The sequence below is a fragment of the Camelina sativa genome, chromosome 15 (genome assembly GCF_000633955.1).
Source record: "Camelina sativa cultivar DH55 chromosome 15, Cs, whole genome shotgun sequence".
NCBI classification, from domain to species: Eukaryota; Viridiplantae; Streptophyta; class Magnoliopsida; order Brassicales; family Brassicaceae; genus Camelina; species Camelina sativa.
In genome coordinates this window covers 14,313,246-14,335,349 of record NC_025699.1, presented here as the reverse complement: position 1 = coordinate 14,335,349, position 22,104 = coordinate 14,313,246, and the positions used below count along the sequence as shown (strand labels likewise).

Here is a 22,104-nt window from a genome sequence, read left to right as displayed (position 1 = left end):
GAACTTTTGAGCTTTTTCGTGGAGCAGGGCGTGAAGGACCGGACCTCGTGGGGGCATTTGAGGTACTTGACTTTCTCGGGGAACCCTGAGTGAAGTTTCTTTTCTGGGTTTTTGCACCTAGGAGTTTTTGACATGTCTTAGATGCTTGTTTTTGCAGAGGGGGGCGTCCTTGCCCTCGTTTAGAGACTCCAGCACCCGCCTTATGAGATAATAATGGTTCATTTGGGGATGGCATTAGAGGGATTTGAGGGTCTAGGGATATCTGACCAGATGAAGCCTGGAGCTGTGAGGAGGCAAGGTTTGCTGCTATGATGGAATTAGCAGTGGCTTCCACCATATTTTCTGCTTCACTCTAGAGAACTCTCGCTTGCTGGGCTGTTCTTTCAATAAGGTCGGGACAAGATAAGTACTGAATGGTGACTTCCTGGAGGTCAGTCATGACCTGATCGCGGGAAGGAAGAAGTTGCGTGTTATCGTGGGGGGAAAGACGTTGTGGTGAAAAAGATGTTGTTGTTCACAGTAGGAGGAGGAGGTAGTGGAGGTTCAGGGGTTCCAGGGTTTAGTTCGAGAGGGGGTATTCTTGCTCTTGAAGAGACAGAAAGTTCTGCTGGGCTCTCAGCTGAGGAAACTATTTTTTCCCTCCACACTGTGGTACGTGGTGGGGGCTGTGAGTAGTTTAGATACCTCCTGCGAGAGGGGTGAGGTTCCTCCCTACTGTAAGAGGCAAATTATCTTTCTCGCTCAGGTCTAGTTCCAAGGTGACTCCTATTGTTGTTGTGTGAGTTTCTTCTTCCAGGTAATCTTGTGGAATTACGATTCATATCCTCAAACTGTCTTTTCCTTGGGAGGGAATTATGTTGACTTTGGTATGACCTACCAGCCTGTTGGGAAGTATCTCTTGGTGGCAGAAAGTTATCTTGGGGGATATAGTAGTTCCGAGTTAGAGATTTTTGGCCTGAGTTAAGGTTTCTTTGATCTTGCTTTAAAAATATCTCTTTTTTCTCTACTTGCAGGCACGGGCAGGACGTCTTGTGGTGGGTGAGGCAGAAGCAGTGCTTACAGTGATTCTTGAGATTCCTATATTCCAAGCATAGCAGGGCTTCGTTACCGTCAGAGAACTCCACAATGGTTTCCTTTGTTATTGGCTCTAGTCCATTCAGCAGGATTTTGATTTGAATCGATGAGGAGGATATTTCCCAGTCCATAATCTTGCCTAGAGCCTCACCTATGGAATGGATCATTTCATTTTTCCAGTAATGTTTAGGTAGGCCCTGGATATCAACCCAGAAGGGAAGCATCGAGGGGAAAGAGGGAGAAATAACTGGTTCCCACCGTTGGATAATGATCATCCATTGGTCGAAATGGTATGGTCTATTTGCCAACACCCTGTTTATATCTTCCTCATTGTCGAACTTGAATTGGAATATACCTTGACCAAGATCTGCTTCGTCTGCTTTTCCTTGAAGGTTCCAGCGGTTTAGGAGAAAAGGGAATAAAGCATGCATTCTTTGTACCGCAGGGTTTGTGAGCCGGCCAATGAGTGTGAGTGAGTTCTCCTCTATCAGATCCGATGTGTCAAGATCGGGGGCTCTGATTCGTTTATGAGGTGGTGGTGAGAAATCCCGGATGGGTTCTTTCCCTTTGAGGTGGTGAGGGATGCGGTTGGACATAGTGGTTTGCTCACCAGGGGAAGAAGATTGAGACAAAAGAGAACTTGGAGCGGGAAAGACAAAAGATATCTACTGTGGCTTCAAAAACGCACTTAAGAAGGTTTGGTTTTTCGGTTGGGAGGTAGTAAATGCAGTGAGGAAGCAGTAAGATCCGATTAACACAGGCGATTAGCAAAACCAAATGTCATGCTTTGGAGAAGCTTTTCAGATCTAGGATTAAACAGAGGAGAAATTTGAAAAGATGCTCGAGTGTTACCGTTTGGACCGGCGGTAAGAGGGATGGACCAGTTGCTATTGGCTGAAAGGGGTGGGTGAGATCCGGTTAAAAGACATTCTCATGGCTCCTCGGAGAGTGTGCTTGGGAGAGAAATCTTTGCTCCTCTACAAGATTTTTATTTATGGTTTTAACTATCCATTGATTCAAATATTTTTAAATAAGAACCAATGAAGATGAGAGGTGAATGTTTGATAAATTAGTTGAAATATTCAAAATTTAATTAAAGAAATTAATTTTGTTGATAGATTAGTGGAGAGAGAAAATTTTAATATTTTATTTTTAAAATTTGAGTAATTGAAACCTAACTGAAAATTGATTTTCATTTCAAAATTATCGTTTATAATTGTAATTAAACACTTTCTATACATAATTGCAATGACAATTAAAATAGATAAATTATTGATTTTAACATTCTACAAAATGTACTTCTTTTATTATAGAAAAATAGAACTTAACACTGTAATTTTTTTTTTAATTATTTTGGAGCGAACTTCTGATAAACCAAAAAGACGTAAACTCGCTCGGACCCAGTTATCGAGGCATTCCCCATATCTATGAAGCTTGCCGGCGTCGGGATCTACCAACCCTTATTCATTTTATTAAGCTTTTGTAACTTTTTATTTGTTCTCTTGTTGTGCAACTACTCCCAAAATCAAAATTTCTCCTCTTCCCTGATCTTTCCCTCAACCGATTTTAAATTCTGTAGAGGAAATCCACTTTGGACTCATCCTCCTTTGTCAGTAACGATTCTAAAGAAGGGAGAAGAGTACTCTTATAAATCTAGCAGCGCTTCCAATATTAAATCTGAGATTTCTCTCAGATCCCTCATATCTGGCTATTGTGTGACCCTCGTCGACCACCGTTCTTACCGAGTTTCAGCGGATATCAAACCGGTGTTTAAAATGGCATAAGGTCCAACCCTAACCCACCAACCATCCTCCACTTCGGTCCCCTCAGTCACAATTCCTTTGTGGTATCTTAGCTTGGTTTTACTCCTTGCTCTGAAGCCACAAACTCCGGCGAAGCTCTTCTCAGATCTTATCATTTACTCATCACCGCCGCCGCTCAGTCTTCTCAGGCTAATCACCATCGATCCAACCAAAGGGGAGTTAGGGTTTATCTTAATGGACATGTTCCTTAAAGGCCCGTTAAGCTCACCCCTTTGGCCCATATACAGAAGTCTCTCCCCATATCCTATAAAGCCCAGGTTTGGTCTGAACTCATCTCTGCCCCATCCTAGTCAAGTGTTGTGTAGCTTATTGGTATCATTTGTTCGAAGACTACATTTGGATCTTAAGTCACCAATGTTGCTAGGTTGGTTTAAGAATTATTTGAAAACTCTGTTATTAGAATCATCTAGGGATGTTACTCTCAAAGACGATAGCTTGAAGGAAATCGGCATTATGATCCCATCACTATGGAGCGGTAGTTACCGATGTTCCAACAACCTCTTCTCGTCACCTCCCATGTGTACCAAGCCTTATACTTTGCAAATCATCAACTTTATGAAGTTCCCTCCTAAAACCTTGAAGAATAGTGACATTATGACCTCAACTCCATGGAGTGGTGGTTACCGCAACCTCTTCAAGCAAATCCCATCCAACCTTAGCACCGAAACCACTCAGCTATTTACTGGAAAACAGAGCACTCTCAACCATGCTCGAACCCTTGGCAAAGCTCTACCTCGAGTAGACACTCTCATTCCGGTGAGATCCTCAGCTTTGGCCTTTTCAACGCTGCTTCGTCTTCGCTTCAAGATAGTGGCAATCTTCTCATCCATGGCATCTCAGAGGTTCCAAAATGCTAGCTAGAATTTGGTTCATAGCTCTCAAGCCCCTAGTATCGATTATCCATATCTATCATTGTATCTTTATTGCTTTTAAATATGGGGAATGCCTTTGTATGGTGTTCTTAAACAATCATATCCCCATGTATGTTTCTTTCTACTATAATGAATGAAATCATCCGTTTGTTCAAAAAATAAAAAGGAACACTGAAATTTTATAAAAATATTACAAATTATTTTGTTCATTAAAATCTTATTATATAAAGCTTGGTTCTCAAAGTTAATAACTCACCAGATCGTGACACGTGTCAAGTATACTGATGAGATGTTAACACGTGTCAAAAATTATTATTTTACAAAACAGCTAACATTAAATCTACATAAAATTTACATGTTTATATCTTAAAATAATTCCTAAATCAAAAAGAAAAATTAACAAAATTAATCTATTTTTTATTGTACGCTAATTATATTATACATTTTTTCTCAACTAGATTTTGACATGTATAAACAAAAAAAGTAATTCATTAAGCATGTATATTATTATTAATCAATAAATAGTGAATAACAAATTTAAAAAGAATAACGTAAGTTATGTCAAAAGAATTATTATTTTTGAACGTAATAGGACAGCTAATTAAGAAAATAACATTCTATCTACGTAATAAGTATGTTCGTGAAGTGACCTTAGTGCAGTGGCCATTGGTAAATCCATTGTAAGAGGCACCAGCACACCAGGGATCGAGTCTCACTCTCAAAACGAATGTAGGGTTCATTCGTGCGGGTTCTTCAATGAAAGTCAGATGCAATGAAATGGAATCGAAGTAAATAAAGCCCGCTAATTTAATCAAGGATGGAGACAATGATGGAGTTTCAAAAAGTGATTCTATAGTTAATAGGATTATAAGTTTGGAAGATTAGTCGGTTATTGATGTTTCTGCTTAAAACTAGAGTTTTCTCTTTTGAATAATGTTGATGATTCCGGTACTAAAACAAGAGCTGCTTGATTGAATAATTGAGAAGTGATTTTAAAATTTGGGAAGTTGGAATGGTAAACCATTTTAAAATTTGTTTCAAACCGAATTTATGTGGTTTTCTAGCCGATTTGGTTCGTAAATTGTTTAAACCCAGGTAATATGGAGAAATATATGAGAACTTTTGATTATGGTAGAAATAAGTTGAAAATTTACGATTCGAGAATATCTGAGATGAGGTCATAGTTTTAAGTAGTTTTGGTACAATGTGATACTTATGAGGAGTAAATAGGTCGTCGATCCTTAACGTGATTATGACATATGTCATGTTTTGGATTGTTTATAAATTTTTTATTTTGTATATTTGAATTATCGAAGACATATATACCATCGTGATTATACTTTTCAAATTATTAATTTTTGTTATTTTATAATAAATTTTCTCATTTTCTCAACTTTTATTAGGTTGGTCATAAAATCATTGGGATATAGTAGATAATTTTTGTTCATCCAAAATATCTTTGGAGTAAAAAAAATCATGGTTAAAGAAATTATGTTACAAAACAATTTTAGAAATTATAAGAACTATAATTATGCTAAAATGAAAGTAAAGCAACATAAAATTTGTTTAATTTGTTCAGAAAATATTTTATAGGTGGTGATAAAGAGCATACTTTAACAATAAAATAACTTTGAATGTAAGATGGTAAAACATAGAGAAAAATTGTACATGCTTACTAATTAGATGTTGCTTTGATAAATTATTTGCATATAAAATATTTTGTGAATAAGTTGTGAAAAGTTTTTAAAATTTGACAATAATAATATTCGTAATGATGAGTTATTGGTAAAAATTTTGGTGGGATATAATTTAGCTTAAATTATTGTAATAATTATTATAATATATTAAAAATATATAAGTATAAATAAGTGTATGAAGGTAAATACAAATATGATTTTTTCTCTAACTAATATTATTTATATGTTTAATTCAAGAAATAAAAATTCTTTTTATACTTTTAAAAATTTGTTTAAGATTTAGGATTTCTTTTCTTCAACAATTTTTAAACTCGCACATCGTGTGGGCCCTTATCTAGTTAACAATAAATATAAGTTAATATGATTTATTTGAACATTATAAATAATTTGTATGTATATATATATTTTTCAAAAATGTTGCTTTAACCGATTTAGGAGAAGAAGGCGGAGATATCAAAGAAATTGACTTTTTGCTTTTTGCTTTAACACTTTGATATCTCTGATTTCTCTCATATTTGTATGTATATAAAAGTCAGTTGATATCTTTATTGCTTTAACCAAAAATGTTGCATCCTATTTATTTGCATTTATTTTTTCTTGATCTTGTTTTAAAAACTAAATTAAAGTTTAGGATTTTCTCTTTTCTGGCTAGCCAATGACTTTTAACAGAACTTACTTTTTGAACTTTCTTTATGAAGAAAATTTAGAAAATGTAAATGAAGTAGATGACTAGATAACAAAAGGTAAATGAGGTCACGTTCACATGTGAATAAATGGGAGGGAATATAATCTCAAATTATTTAATTGAGAGAATACTTTCAAATAAACAATAAGATTAAAAAAAACTTTGAAAACCAAAAAACAAAATTTGAAATCCTATGATATCACTGCTATAAATACCTGAGTTCTTCCCTCTTATTCATGCAACATTCATCCATAAAACAAATATAACCAAAATAGTTGACAAAAAAGAAAGAAATTAATATGGAGGCCATTTATAAGCTATGGATTGTGATCGTTTCACTCATAGTGGTGAAGCTATGCCATTTGATCTATCAATGGAGCAATCCAAAGTGTAATGAAAAACTTCCTCCAAGGTCGATGGGTTTTCCAATCATTGGAGAAACTATTGAGTTCATGAAACCTCTTGATGCTCTTCAGTATTCAACTTTCCTCAAAAAGAGACTCTTGAGGTTCGCTTATTTTTGTTTTGTTTAGAAACTGTTTTTTAACTTACTTAAGTTACTTTGTCATTTTTGTCTGAAAAATAAATATAGATATGGACCGCTTTTTCGGACAAGCTTATTTGGAGGCAAAGTTATAATCTCAATGGATAATGAACTGAATTTGGAGATGGCAAAGACAAATCGTATACCTGGTATCACGAAGAGCTTAGCACGTCTATTTCCAGAAGATAACAATTTATTTTTGCAGAGCACAGAGTCTCATAAACATGCGAGGAACTTGACACTCCAACTATTGGGTTCACAAGGTTTAAAATTGAGGATATTGGCAGATATCGATATCTTGATTCGTACATACATGGGTGAAGAAGCTAGGAATGGAACTCTTGACGTTAAGGAAACAGCAAGCAAGGTAAAAATAATTGATCAACTTTATGATGCCTTTCTCTTGACAATATTAAATAAAGTAGATAAGGTATATAGGATACATGGTCAACTCACAAGTATTTGTATTATTAACCGCTACAGATCATAATTGAGTGCCTTGCAAAGAAAGTTATGGGTGAGATGGAACCAGAGGCGGCAAAACAACTTGCACTTTGTTGGAGATATTTTCCGAGTGGTTGGTTTCGGTTCCCTTTCAATATTCCTGGGATTGGTGTCTATAATATGATGAAGGCAAGTAATGAGTGCTCTTATCAATACTATATATATATATATATATATATATATATATATATATATACATATAGGTATATGCTTATAATGAAAGCTGTGATAATTATGTTTTGTGGCAGGCAAGAAAAACGATGAAGAAGTTACTAAAAGAGGAAGTGTTGAAGAAGAGAGCATCAGGAGAGGAGTTCGGAGAATTCTTTAAGATCATATTTGGAGAAAACGATAGAGGAAAGGAAATAATGAATATGGATAATGTGATCGAGTACATATATACTTTCTTTCTGATTGCTAATGAAACAACACCACGGATTCTCGCGGTTACAATTAAACTTATAAGCGAAAATCTTGAAGTCATGCAAGAGCTTCAAAGAGAGCATGCAAGAATTGTTGGAGATAAGAGTGCCAAGCAGTCCGGCCTAACATGGGAAGACTATAAATCCATGACTTTCACCAATATGGTAAGTGTGTTCCAAAATCATGGATAAAGTGATAAGATAATTTAAAATCATGTACATTTTAATAGCTCACACACACACACACATGTACGGTACTTTGTTTCAGGTGATTAATGAGTCTCTTAGGATCTCAACCACAGTACCTGTAATACTTAGGAAACCTGATCATGACATCAAAGTAGGTGATTATACAATTCCAGCGGGTTGGAACTTCATGGGCTACCCAAGTGTCCATTTTAATCCAGAAAAGTACGAGGATCCTTTAGTATTTAATCCATGGCGTTGGAAGGTGATTCAAATATGATCTTTATTATTAACTATTTGCTTCCTAATCCACTAATCAAATTCAAAATTTTCACATGTACCTAACTTTATTAACAGGGAAAAGATGTGGATGCGATACTCTCGAAGAATTACGTTCCGTTTGGTGCTGGTCCTAGACTCTGTGTAGGAGCTTACTTTGCTAAGATGCTGATGGCTATATTTATCCACCATTTGTGTAGTTATAGGTCTGCTTTTATCACCTTATGACTCTGAATTTATATAGTTTTAAATTATGTCAAACTCATTACTTAGATTTATTTGGTTTGCAGGTGGTCAATGAAGGCAGAGATCACAGTAACTCGAAGTTATATGCTTATGTTTCCTCATGGATGTGATGTTCAAATCTCCAGAGAGACTTAAGTATAAAATGTATTAGAGTTGTTATATTTCGTTGGTGATCATTGGGCTATAATATAATAATAAAATAATGGCATATATATATTTATATATGGATATGTAATTTGCTTAAAAAAATATTACAATAGTAAAATAATGGCTTATATATATAGTAGATAAAGTTCGCGTAATTTACGCGGGTATAAAAAATATATGAAATTTTAAATAATTTTTCAGATGTTGATTTTATATTTTATTTGATATTTTTACATAACTTAAACTGTTGTTATAAAATTCATGGTTGTGAAATGATCACATGGTTCTATGCTGCCTCTGCCACTAATACCATCGCCATTAGAATCCTTATGACATACTAGACTGAGACATAGTTTGCATCGGGTAGCCGGAGGGAGAGAGATCAGATAAATTAAAATCGAAATTTCAGTACAATTGACTTTTAGGAGAAGAAGGCGGAGATATCAAAGTGTGAGAGTACTTTTTTTTTCTTAAGTTTGGATTTTGATTTTTTTTTTAGATTATAATAATGAGAATTTTTTTATTTATATATTTCTTCTTATGTTTTGGTGTTGTCGATGTTGTATATAAAATAAATTCACCTACCTACATGAGAGTATGATCAAATTAGATTTTGAGATTTTTTCCTTTTTAAGTAAAGAATGAAAAAACTAACATATGCTATTGTTTTTAAACTTATATCCGTTTTTTATGTGCCAATTCTAGGTTATATGGGATCCGAGAACATCCCTTTTTCCACTAGTGTTAAAATATTCCAGATAAGAGAGAATATAAAGAGGGGTTTTAGAAGCCTTGGCTATCTAGATATCGAAGATGACATTTTAGGATGTGTACGGAGGGGCACCTTTACAAAAAAAACTAAGAGAAAAATGAAGGAAAGGGAAATTAATATCTCTGTTGTTGTTCCTCTTACGCGTAAGAAAAGACCCAATAAAGGCTATGTAGATGTCTGGATCAATGAAAATAATGATAGAATGGTGTATCGAGCAAAAAAATAGTCAATTTACTACTTATTTCTAATGACATATGGATAGCTTTGATAGTCAAGAGATTGGTCACCGATGGGTACAATGTGCTTCTGGCTCATAGCCCAAATGCTCGTGGTGAACTGACTGAAGCTTCTACAGGAAGAATCAATTGGGGTGCTCTAATTCTCCATGGTGAAGATAATTCATTAAAAGAACTAGTTAGCAAGAATAATAACCCATGAAATAATATAATTATAATCAACAACCCATGAATTAATGCTATATTATCTAAAAAATCCATTACAAGTTTGTTATTTATTGTGAGAAAAAAATAACTTTGTGTAAAAATAATTCAATACCTTAAAAGAGTTACAAATTGTATATTAAAAAAAGTACTCAATTTTTCAAGTGTTTTATTTTATACCATAACTAGATTAGGACCCGCGATACACCGCGGGGAAAAATTATTTATAATAAAAATATTTCAATTATAAGTTGTATTTGTTGGTTATATATGTTATAGTTATATAATAATTGTTAAATAAACTATATAATACCGCAATATAATTTATTTTACATAATATTTATTTAATCAATTTAATTAGATATGTCTATTCTCTGATACCGACAGTGTTAACAATATAATGAAATGATGTTTTACCACTGTTACACCGAATTAATGATATTTTTTAATTTATATAAATATCGATAAAACTTGTCCCACTATATAACCATGTCTCGAGATATTTTAACTCACACTATATAATCTTAATTTTTAATATTTATTGTGTATCTACAATATAATATTTATCATATTTAACCTTTTAAAAATCTTTAAAATAAAGAACCTGAATAAACCAAATAAAAGTTTTTAAAGTTTGAATACCTCATAAATCAATCTTTCTACTCATTTGTATTCAGAATCATTTTGGTCTCTTTTATAGTATGATTCTGAACCATTGCCCAATTCTTTTAGACAATGTGGGATATTGTACCCGTATTTTTTTATTTATCTATTGAGTAATATTTGTCCGTTTTAAAATTTTTGTATTACATCATATGCAGGAAAAAATCACAAATTTTTATTAACTAAATGTATTATAGAATAATTCAAAATAATTTAAATAAAAATTCAAATAAAAATGAAAAGGAATCATATATTTATGTTTGAATGAGGTAGAAAGATTTATTTATTTTTTAAAATCTTACCTATAATTAATTTTGAAGTTTTGGTAAATAATATTAAAATCAATGCATTAAATGTAAAAACTTTCCAAAAAGTATTTTTGAGCAAAAACTGCTGCAAAAATACTACGATAGATAGAAAATTCTTGACCCAATTCAACTAAATCAATCAAACCAAAAAAATAAAAGGAACCAAATTCAATACTTAAAACTATGTACATTGGTTTTTTTTTCAACACCCTACTTTTTACTTTTTAACACTCCACATCATCATCTCTTTCCTCCACCTAATAATTCAACACTCATTCAATTTTTATCATCTACAATGGTTTTGTTTAATAAACTTCAACCACCTTACTTTCTTTATTTTATTATTTTATTTTATATGTTCAAATAAAATAAAACAAGTCTCTATTTATAGAGTATGAAAAATAATAAATTCTGATGTAAAGCAAAATAAAATATAAAATTCTGATTACTATAAATTAAATGATGTCAAATAGTTAGGATGAAATTAAAAGTATAAAAAAAAAATTTTGGTCAAAAGTATAAAGAATTTTAACAACCAATAATAATGCATCATATGTCCTAGTGGTCTCCATTTTTGTTTATCAACATGTTGATTTCAATATGGTTTAATCCACATAGATTTTTAGAATATTTGCACTCTAACACGCTTTTTTCAAAAGTATTTGTCATGTCACACACTTTCTACTATTTGGACATTTTCTCTATGTCTATTAACTATCATATCCTTTCACTATAACTCGATTTACAACAATGCCATCAAACTATAAATCTCTCTCTAGTTACCCAATTCACATGTTTCTTTTTCATTCTTTTATCTCTCTTTCATTATTTAAATAAATATATAATTTTTGTTAGTTGGAAAGTGTAGGCACAAAAATATATAATTTTTGTTAGAGAAAAGCAGAAATATTTTCAAAATGAAATAAGCAAAATAGTGTATTATGTCATACAAATCATGAACATGTGGACATGTTTAGATGGATAATTCTAGTTAACACTTGGTTATAGAGTTTTTTCAATGAAATCTTTCTCTTAAGCTCAAAGGATTGAGCGCCGGATTCCAAGTGTTTCTAGCACAAAAACCAGTAATATAATTTCCAAATCTTTTTTTACCGGTTAAGAACAACATCAATAAATTTGAAAATTTATAAAAAATCTAATACAAGAAGTCAAAATTTTGGCATAATTTAAGGTTCAGGGTTTACAGGTTGGGGTAGGTCAATTTCATGTTTTCTAGTAAAAAAACTTCAAATTTGGCTACATTTGTTAAAATTGCTATAAAATTAAATTTCTGATTATAGTTTAAGATCTAAAGTTTAGGATTTAGGGTATGATGAGGTTAAAATTGTTTGATAGTTAACAATGACTACTTCACCAAAACAAAAGTAGTTTTTAGTGGACATGTATAACTTATCGTCCATGTGGACTTGATTTTATGGACATGAAAGATTAAAATTGTTTGATAGTTAACCATGACTACTTTATCAAACCACAATTTTCTTAATTAATTAGGTATTCATATGTTTTTTCTCTGATCATCCAAAAATAAGTATCTATCCATGCATGTTAACCATCCACATAATAGTGAACAACATCAATGAATTTGAAATTTATAAAGAATGTAAGACAAGGAGTAAAAAATTTGGCCTAATTTAAGGTTTAGGATTTACTGGTTGGGGTAGGTCAATTTCATGTTTTCTAGTAAAAAATCTTCAGTTTGACTACATTTGTTAAAATTGCTATGAAATTAAATTTATGATCATGGTTTATGATCTAAGGTTAAGGTATAAAGTTTAGGATTTAGGCTTTAGGGTTTAGACTCTAGGGTTTAGGATTTAAGATTTAGGGTTTATGGTTTAAGGTTTAGGGTTTAGGGTTTAAGGTTTAGGGTTTAGGGTTTAGGGTTTAAAGGTTTAGGGTTTAGGGTTTGAGGTTTAGTATAGGATATAATGAACGGCTTCATGCTTAGATTTTTAGGGGATATGATGAGGTTAAAATTGTTTGATAGTTAACAATGACTACTTCACCAAAACACAAATAGTTTTTTGTGGACGTGTATAACTCATCCATGTGGACTTGATTTTATGGACATGAAATATTAAAATCGATTGATAGTTAACCATGACTACTTTACCAAACCACAAGTTGTTTGATTAATTGGTCATCCAAAATAAGTATCCATCTATGCATGTTAACCATCCACATAATCACGAACAATATCAATAAATTTGGAAATTTATAAAGAATGTAATGCAAGTAGTCAAAAATTTGGCCTAGTTTAAGGTTCATGGTTTATAGGTCGGGCTGGGTCAATTTCATGTTTTGTAGTAAAAGATCTTCATATTTGGTTATATTTGTTAAAATTGCTATGAAATTAAATTTATGATTACTATTATGATCTAAGGTTAAGGTTTATAGTTTAGGATTTAGGCTTTAGGGTTTAGGGCTTAGAGGTTTAGGGTATAGGGTTTAGGGATTAGGGCTTAGGGCTTAGAGGTTTCTGATTTTGAGTTTAGGATATGATATGATGAACGGTTCCATGCTTAGGTTTTTTGGGGATATGATGAGGTTAACATTGTTTGATAGTTAACAATGACTACTTCACCTAAACATAAGTAGTTTTTAGTGGACGTGTATAACTCATCGTCCATGTGGACTTGATTTTAGAATAAGTATAGTATTCACAAATAAGTATCCACATAATAAGATATTTTTAGCATCCACACATAACAATCAACAAATATTCCATTATAATTGGATAATATATATTATAATTATTCATTTTAAATATAGTATAATGGATCTTAAAATGTAGAAAAAATAAAATTATAATCAATCATAAAAACAAAATCAAAAATATATGTCATAATAATTAAATAAAGTGATTACAAAGAAAGTAGGAGAAAAAAAAGTGAATAATAGAAAAAAATATGACAGAAAATCTTATTCATTGAATTTTAACTAATAGTTTCAATCCAATGGTTCTTATTATTTGTAATACAAACAGTTTTTCTCTCTCTAGTTATACCTCAACTTACATGATGAAAGTTAAAATAGTTTATAAATTATGTGAACAGCAGAAAACTTGGTAAAGGAGTGCTCCATGGACAGAAAGTGTGTTAAATGAACATACTTTTACAGAAAGTGTGTCTGAGTGCAAATCTCCCTAGATTTTTTTCTTTTTTCAACACCCTCATTATATGAAGTTAATAGTTGAATTTATAATTCAACACCTCCACTGTACATAATCTTAGTAATTTTCTTTTTGTCGAAAGAAATCATATATGTTTGGTTTTTCTTTTCATAAATAAGACCACAACAACACTATTCGACCCAAATCAATGTCACAAATCTTTCTAAAACTTATTAATCATCTAAATCTTGGTACTAATCATTTTAGTCGAATATATTATCAATATTGAGAGCTAGGTTTTTTTCATCATGTAAGCGACAGAAAACACTATTGTTAGCTAATTTGATTTGATTTTTTTCTTCGATTGAATATGTAATGGAATACCATGTCACTACTCATTAGTGGAAAAAACATTTGCACTAAAAATTAACAAAAATGACGATGGAAGTTAAAAGCGACACATTACTAAAACAATAAAATAAAATAAAAAATACCATTGGAGGATTAAATGATACTTATTGTAAACTACTAAATGCATTTCTTTATTGTGGCCGCCAATTGTTCTACCATCAGAATTAACTGAAATACGAAAATAAAAATTTAGGAGACTAACCTAGTTTATACTTATGTCACACAACAATCTATGTGCCTTATTTTATTGTTAAGGTCTGTTGATTAAGAACAGTTTAGAAAAACAAAACAATGGTCACAAGTTAATCCTAAGAGTGAAACACATCTTTTAGATACAGAAATCAAACATACTCATAAGGCATAAAGCAACTTACAACAGCAATATAAGGCATAACAAAAGACTACTTCATAAACTACAAAGAGAGAAGTGGAACTTGAACTTACAACATCTAGAGCCAGGGCCGACCTAATGTTAATTGCTGCTACCACATACGAGAGAGGGAATGTCTAAACCGCTACACCATGATTACTGTTCTGAAAATGATGTCTTTAAACTGTTTCATATAAAGTTGATGTCTAAAGCCTTTGGTTCATGGCCGGATCTGTCTAAAGCTTTGAGATTATTTGTCCATGGCAAATTGGCAATGTTGGTCAAATTTGTCCGGAGGTTGTTCTTCTTACAGAGAAACTGAAGGTGTTTTCTCTTAAGACTTTGGAAATCCAAAGAGTGGACAGAAGGAGACTTGTAGATTGATTCACCAACTCTATTACGGTATTACCGGGACAATGGCCAAAATCAACCCCAACTATTTGCCAAACACTTATAATTAAACTTCAAGACTCTGTAAATAACAACCTGAACTGTATTAAAATTCAAATTTAATACCTAAACTATATAAAATGTTGTCAATTTCAACCTCTGTTCGAATAGTGTTAAATCAGAGTTTAATGATGTTGAGTCAGATGATCTGTGACATCCACATGGCACTGGGAATGACCAAAACTAAGTTGTTTTAGTCATTTTTAGGTGTTTTGTGGCAAGAAACAAAGCGTTTGGCAAAAGATGGAGTATTGGAGTCCATTTTCGGGTGTGTTGTGAGACTTCATTTTTGATTATTTCTTGCTACAAAATACCCAAAATGACCAAAACGATATAGTTTTGGTAAGTCACAGTGCTACGTTGAAGTCACGGACCGTCTAACTCAACATCATCAAACTCTGATTTAACACTGTTCGAACAGAGATTGGAATTGACAACATTTTATATAGTTTAGGTAGCAAATTTAAATTTTAATACCGTTCAAGTTGTTATTTGTTGGATGTTAAAGTTTAGGTATAAAAAAGTGTTTGACAAATAGTTGAGGTTGATTTTAGCTGTTTTCCCACAGTATTATATGGTACCTTCACTCTTGCCACCACCAACTCAACTTATTGTGATTATGTTAAATAGCCAAACAAATGCTAATAGTATACAAGGCCCTAGGCGTACGGTTGGGCCTTGAGTTTTCTTTGTTCTTATCCAACGATGTTCACCTTTGGCGTCGTGGCTATGGCGGTGACGTGTTCGGTGCCATCACCGGTAACGGCTGCAGCCGTTTGGTCAAAAAAAAAAAGAAATTGTATTAATTTAAAATTATTTTTATTTTTTTAATTCTAAATGTTTGATAATATTTACAGTTTTGACATTGTTTCCCGCATACTTTTCTTCTCTCCACCCAAATCTGCTTTCAAGGAAGGAACCTCAAAAGCTTAACAAAAAAAAAAAAGTAGAAGAAGAAGAAGAAGAAGAAGAAGAAGAAGAACCACCCGATTGAAATTTTTGAACTTTTTGATCTCCGATTCTTGCCTCCGCCATCGCGAGACTATAGCTGAATCTAAGGTTTGATCACAAAATTTTCCCGATTTGTATATTTTGGATTGGGTAAAAAACTTGATCGAATCTGGGATCGTTTGTTGTATCCAAATCTTGATCTGGGCTTCTCTGATTTCGAATTCTAATTCCACTTGCTTGTAAAAATTCTGATTTGGGTTTGTTTGAAAGATTCGATTTTTATGATCTATATCATCTATAGGGTTTCACTTACTCGTAAATTGATGAAATTTTCTTGATTTTAGGGTTCTTTTTTTATATACATCGGAGAGAGAGACATGGGAGCATTCATGTCGAGGTTTTGGTTCATGATGTTTCCTGCAAAAGAGTATAAGATTGTGGTTGTTGGTTTGGATAATGCTGGTAAAACGACGACCCTTTATAAACTTCACTTGGGTGAAGTTGTCACTACTCATCCTACTGTTGGTAGCAATGTTGAAGAGCTTGTCTACAAGAATATCCGCTTCGAGGTACTACTGCATTCTTATATTCGAATCCATGTTTCTTAGGTTCTGTTTCAGGTTTGAATCTTGGGATGTAGGTATAGAAGTTTGAATCTTTATGGCTTTTCCTTGAATTTGCAATCTTTTTGTTGTGTTATTGTCATGACATGATTGGTCTAGAAGCTCATAGTGTTGAACGTCGTTTTCATATGTTTGATACTTGTGATTTATGGTTTCATATAGCAAATCTGTGTAGATGGCTGTATTAGTCTGGTTTGTTTGTTATATCACAAGAACTGTTTGTTATTTCTTCGTGGTTTAGTTTTTATGCAATTGTCAAAGCCATGGACACAGCTGAAACCATCTCTGTTTTATGGCCTTTTGCATGTGTTCTTGTATGCCAAAACTGAATGATGCATATAAACGTTACTAGACTTATAAATCAGACGTCTTTGGTACATAGAGCTTTGAATCGTTTCCTGTAAAAAACCAACTGTTTGACGCTGGCATATGTACTTATGATATGTTGTCTTTAGGTTTGGGATCTTGGTGGGCAAGATAGACTAAGGACTTCATGGGCAACGTACTATCGTGGAACACATGCTGTGATTGTGGTTATCGATAGCACAGATAGAGCTCGAATCTCTTTCATGAAAGATGAGCTCGCCAGGATACTTGGTCACGAGGATCTTCAAAACTCTGTCATCCTTGTTTTTGCAAACAAACAGGATCTGAAAGATGCGATGACTCCTGCTGAGATCACGGATGCACTTAACCTTCACAGTAGCAAGAACCATGATTGGCATATTCAAGCAAGTTGTGCAGTTACTGGAGAAGGGTTGTATGATGGGCTCGGCTGGATTGCCCAGAAAGTTACCGGTAAAGCCACGAGTTAAGGGAAATGAGAACTGAATCAGAGAGAGAATTCATTCTTCTTTGTTTCTTTTGTCTGCTTCAGCTGTTCTTTAACACTGTATCCTCTTCACTTTTATGTAACAAGCTTAAGCTATTTTGATTGCTCTCATTGAAACTGTGTCCAGAATTATTAAAATCTGAAAGAAAAGAATCTTGTTTTGTGTCGGATTTTGGCACTGTATTCTCTGTAAATTAAGAGACATGTTGATATCAATAGTCAACAGATTTTATCTGCACAAATGAATCATTTTTACAGAATTACAGCAATCAAAAACTGTCAGTTGAATGTGCATTAGAGAATGCTAAAGGTCATTCTTCCGAGCTCATAAACCCTATACATAAGCAGCGCTTTGAAGGTATTACACAAACCAAAGTCACCTTTCTCCACAATCACATGAAAACTATTTTGCGTGAACCTTACAGTCTAAGTGATCAATTAAGACTTTTGTAATCTGTGATACACTTTTGTTAAGCTTATCAAAAGGAATTACATCAATATTGGCATTACTAGTAAACTAACCAAAGCTGTTTCCTATATCCAAAACTCAACAACGATGAAACCGCTAACAAAGTAATGGGAATTATAATAAGAACATGGTACAATAACTCTTGATAATTTGTAATAATGTTTACTGTAGTAGCAATTAGCAAATAATAGGTAAGATTATGCTTATCATTATTCAATGGTGACAAATAAAAACTGTAAAGGTAACCCCACAAAAAACACACAAAATCCATATGCCTACTACAATATAATGGTAGTTTTTTGTAGTCATATGGATATAAACTTGTAGAGATTTTATCCTATATATGACTACAATTCTGGTTTTAGAAGACCATTGAAATGATCAGGGCTGCGAGGACCCTGATGTTGGACTCCAAGAAGGGCTGCGAGGAACTTGAGGTAGATTAGGGGTGCTAGGACCTTGAGGTTCAACTCCAAGAGGGATTTGAGCTTGCCCTTGTGTAATATAGGTAATGGGTCCACTGATGTGAATACATACTCCTCGGCAATTGATTCTAACACCGTCGCTGCTCCCAATCGTGATCGTCGCAGGACCCCCCACCGTAATTTTTGTCGTCTCCTCCATTTCTTTTGTGTTTTTTTTTTTTTTGGTTTATGTATTTTGTCAATAGGAAACCGTCGGTGAATAAATCTTTTTTATACAGTACATTCACTAGTTAGGTCAAAATAGTTAGGGTAGGGAGAGGCAAACAATGTCGGTTCGGTTAGTTTGCATACGTGTACACAGAACTTTTGTAATAATCAAATGTATTGAAAGAAAGAGAGATCATTAAAACATGTAACCAAAAGGTCCAAAAATATGTAGTGAAAGCTAGAGCGTAATGACTGTTGATTTGAGTCTAAATAAAAAAAAGAGTTGATCATTTTTCTTGCATTTGAAGATCCAATGAAGTTTTCAGAAGTAAGAAAAATCCTTAAGAAGAAAAGTTTATAAGAGGTTATGTGATCTGATTGTATCACTAACTTAATTTTATCTCAGTTCATTGACTTGATTTGTCAGTAAAGTTAGAAAGACGCTCTTTCTTGAAGAGCAAGGAAAGTGTTCTAGACTTAGAAGACCATCAGAACTACCAAGATCCAAGAAGCATAAGAATCACTCGAGATAAAAAGCTGTTCAAACACCTCGAGATAGGGAAAACGTAACCAGATAAGATCATAGAGATAATGTCTCCTCTTATCTTATCAGTTGCATTTAGATTATGTCTTGTCCTCTTATCAGTTGCTGAGTTGCATTTAGATTATGTCAAGTCGGGGAAGTCATACAAGGGGAATCTGACGTAGCCACTAACCGGAGAGACTAGACCGGATTTTGACTAATTAAGCCTTGAACCGTAAAACCTAGCGGCGACAACACAATCGTCGTAGACAGAGACATTGCGGAGGTGTTCGGTTTGGTCTTTGATTAAGGGAGGTAGGGTGATTGTCTATGAAGGGTTGTTGTTGAAGATGTTGGTGAGACGCACGCACTGTGTATAATCTTGTTCGTTCATCATAGCTAGCCATCCTCTCGATGATCCTATTATACTCGAGGATTTATGGAAGAGATCCTTGGACAGAATCTGATTCTCCATCTTCACATGCTCTTCTTTACTCGGGTCGTACAAGTTAAAGTTGACAACTTCGGTTCACGGGAGATGGTGAAAGCTTGGAGATTCCGCTGAAAAGATGAGACATTTTTAGAACAGACAAAGCCATGAAAGATGAGCCCTACTCGGTCACAAGGATCATCAAAGCTCAGTCATACTGTGTTTACAAAACAAACATGACCTGAATGATGATGAGATTGACTCCAGCTGAAAATCACAAATGCACTTAACCTTCACAATATCAAGAAGACAAGAACCATGTTCAAGCAAAGTTGTCCAGCTTATTGGAGAAAGGATTGTGTGATCTGATGTGCTCAGTTGGATTGCTCATTAATTATACTTATCTTTTTTTTGTCTTTAGTAGAGTATATATGGTATATATAACTCCGACCTTCATGTAACAAGCTTCGACTATTTTGGTTGCTCTCACTGAAACTGTGTCCCAGATGTTTTTTCTTTAAATTAAGAGACGTCAATATCAATAGATTTTTATCTGCACAAATGAATCATATTTTTTTTTGCCAATTACATCAATTTCACTGCCGCGGAATGTAAAAACACAAACTCACTCTTCTAGAAGAAGTAGAGATAAAAAAAAATTAAGAGAGGAAAAGGAAGATCAAAGAATGGAGCAGCCACATCGTTTTGTTTCTTTAGGGCCTTCGAACCATTGATCCCATGTCTCATTCACCGGACCTGTTGTTCTGCAAGTAGTCACAAAAGCAAAGATATATAAGAACCAAATCATCTCACAGTTATTGGCATGTTAACTCTCAGAAAACAGAAGTAGAATTACTCAGGAAGAAGAGGATCAGGTTTGCTGTCAACACTGTCTAAGAACCTACATACATTCGAGAAACGAGTCAAGATTGTGGAATGATTATCCGTGAACCGGATATAAGTTATGCAACAAGTTCTTACTCTTTGCAGGACGCTGATGCATTGTCCATCCTCTCAAGCAGCTCCAGCTCTTCCTGAATATATAATTGAACGAAGAAAGTTATACCTTGTAACTTTTTAAAACAAGTATTTCATTTCAAATGTCTTAACAGCTACGTGGACAAGAGATTAAACCCTCAGGGCTCAAGATATTACATAACCTGATTGAACCTGTTGTTTTGCTCTATCAACAAAAGCATGTTGATATACTCTCTCATTTGAATAACATTTAGCATCACAAAAACTCTTTAAAAGGAGACAGTTCTACACAACATATCTCAATTCTAAAGGTCCTTCTTCCGCTATCTTTTGAACTGCATATGACACTGTGGCTGAGCTCTATCATAAACCCTATAAGATTTAAAGGTATTGTACAAAACAAAGTCACTTTTCACCACAACACATGAACAAAATAGCATACAATTTTGCTTAACCCCGTAAATAACAATCAAAGCCTTTGTAATCTGAGATCCAATTTTGTAAAGTACTTCTGAAGTCTTCTACAAAAGTAACTAAATCAAAGATCCACTACTAACTAACTAACTCAGGGAAAGCAACAAACCTGAAAAGTGCTATACAACATCGTTGACACTACCAACTTCTACAAAATCAAACTAACCAAAAGTTGTTTTCTTTACCCACTCATTTAATCACAACGACCTAAATCAGATCAGTTCCCTTAATCTGAGATCCAATATTGTTAAGCATATATAAAACTGAACTACATCAAGACACAAGTACAACTAACTTACTAAAACGCAACCCCACAATACCAACTGTTACAAAATCAAAAATAACAAACCTTTTTTTCTTTATTCACTCATTGAATCCCAAAAACAAGAACAAAAACCCCTAAACCAGATTGATTCCATTAACAGCTCCCCAATTCCCAAAACTTAAAAAAATTTCAAACTTCCAAATTCTTCACCGTACTCCACTAAGATTTATACAATTCCCTCCAAAAAAGAGCCAAGCACAAACAAAAACAAAGGATTGATCCATTATGATAATAATCAGCCAAAAAAGGCACAAGCCAAGCCAGTCGAAACAAACAAAAAGGGTTTAATAAGAGGAGAGTAAAGAAATTATATACCTCTAAGAATCTAGATTCTTGTTCAAGCCTTTTGAGTTCAGCTTGAATCCTGTGTTTGCCTCTTGTATCAACGACCCGCCCTGAAAGCTGCTGACCCGATGAATTGGAGCTACCCACTTCCATCAAAATATCTCTCGATTTTCAAAACCCCCAAAATAAAAAAATAAAAAAAAATAAAAAAGATCAAAACTTTAAGAACAACAGAGAAGAAACACCAATTTTACTCAAGAGTCGAGACCCAAAGACCGCCGCCATTAAGATATGGGAAACTCATAATAAACCTTCACAAAACCTCATTTTTATAAAAAAACTGGTTGGACACAGATTACTAGGGAGACTCAGAATCAAACAGATCTCGATAATTCAACAAAAAGAAGAAAAAAAAAAAGAGAGAACTGTTGTAATTTTCTGAGAAAGAGAATATAGAAAATTCAAGTTATGAGTTGGGGAAGACTTGAGAAAAAAAAAAAAGAGCTTTTCCGATGATCGAAAGGGTCGAAAAAGAAATAAAAAGTTGCGATTTTTG

General features: G+C 33.5%; 3 protein-coding genes across 4 annotated transcripts; 2 read left to right on the top strand and 1 right to left on the bottom strand.

Moving 5' to 3' along the window:
• Positions 6,372–8,562, top strand: LOC104746767 (cytochrome P450 708A2-like). Its single transcript, XM_010468289.2, has 7 exons — positions 6,372–6,659; positions 6,744–7,062; positions 7,179–7,328; positions 7,448–7,786; positions 7,890–8,072; positions 8,165–8,292; positions 8,377–8,562. Exons 1-7 carry the CDS (start codon positions 6,451–6,453, stop codon positions 8,465–8,467), a joined length of 1,419 nt encoding a protein of 472 aa, XP_010466591.1. The 5' UTR covers positions 6,372–6,450; the 3' UTR covers positions 8,468–8,562.
• On the top strand, positions 15,898–17,648 carry LOC104746766 (ADP-ribosylation factor-like protein 5). Its single transcript, XM_010468287.2, has 3 exons — positions 15,898–16,085; positions 16,322–16,546; positions 17,056–17,648. Exons 2-3 carry the CDS (start codon positions 16,355–16,357, stop codon positions 17,413–17,415), a joined length of 552 nt encoding a protein of 183 aa, XP_010466589.1. The 5' UTR covers positions 15,898–16,085; positions 16,322–16,354; the 3' UTR covers positions 17,416–17,648.
• Positions 19,983–22,104, bottom strand: LOC104746765 (guanine nucleotide-binding protein subunit gamma 2). Of its 2 annotated transcripts, XM_019236574.1 has the most exons (5): positions 21,579–21,667; positions 20,647–20,836; positions 20,468–20,520; positions 20,343–20,387; positions 19,983–20,250 (listed from the first exon to the last, which is right to left on the bottom strand). In XM_019236574.1, exons 2-5 carry the CDS (start codon positions 20,719–20,721, stop codon positions 20,166–20,168), a joined length of 258 nt encoding a protein of 85 aa, XP_019092119.1. In that variant the 5' UTR covers positions 20,722–20,836; positions 21,579–21,667; the 3' UTR covers positions 19,983–20,165. The 2 variants fall into 2 exon arrangements, with proteins under 2 accessions (XP_019092119.1, XP_010466588.1); XM_010468286.1 differs by lacking the exon at positions 20,647–20,836 and having other exon boundaries at positions 21,579–22,104.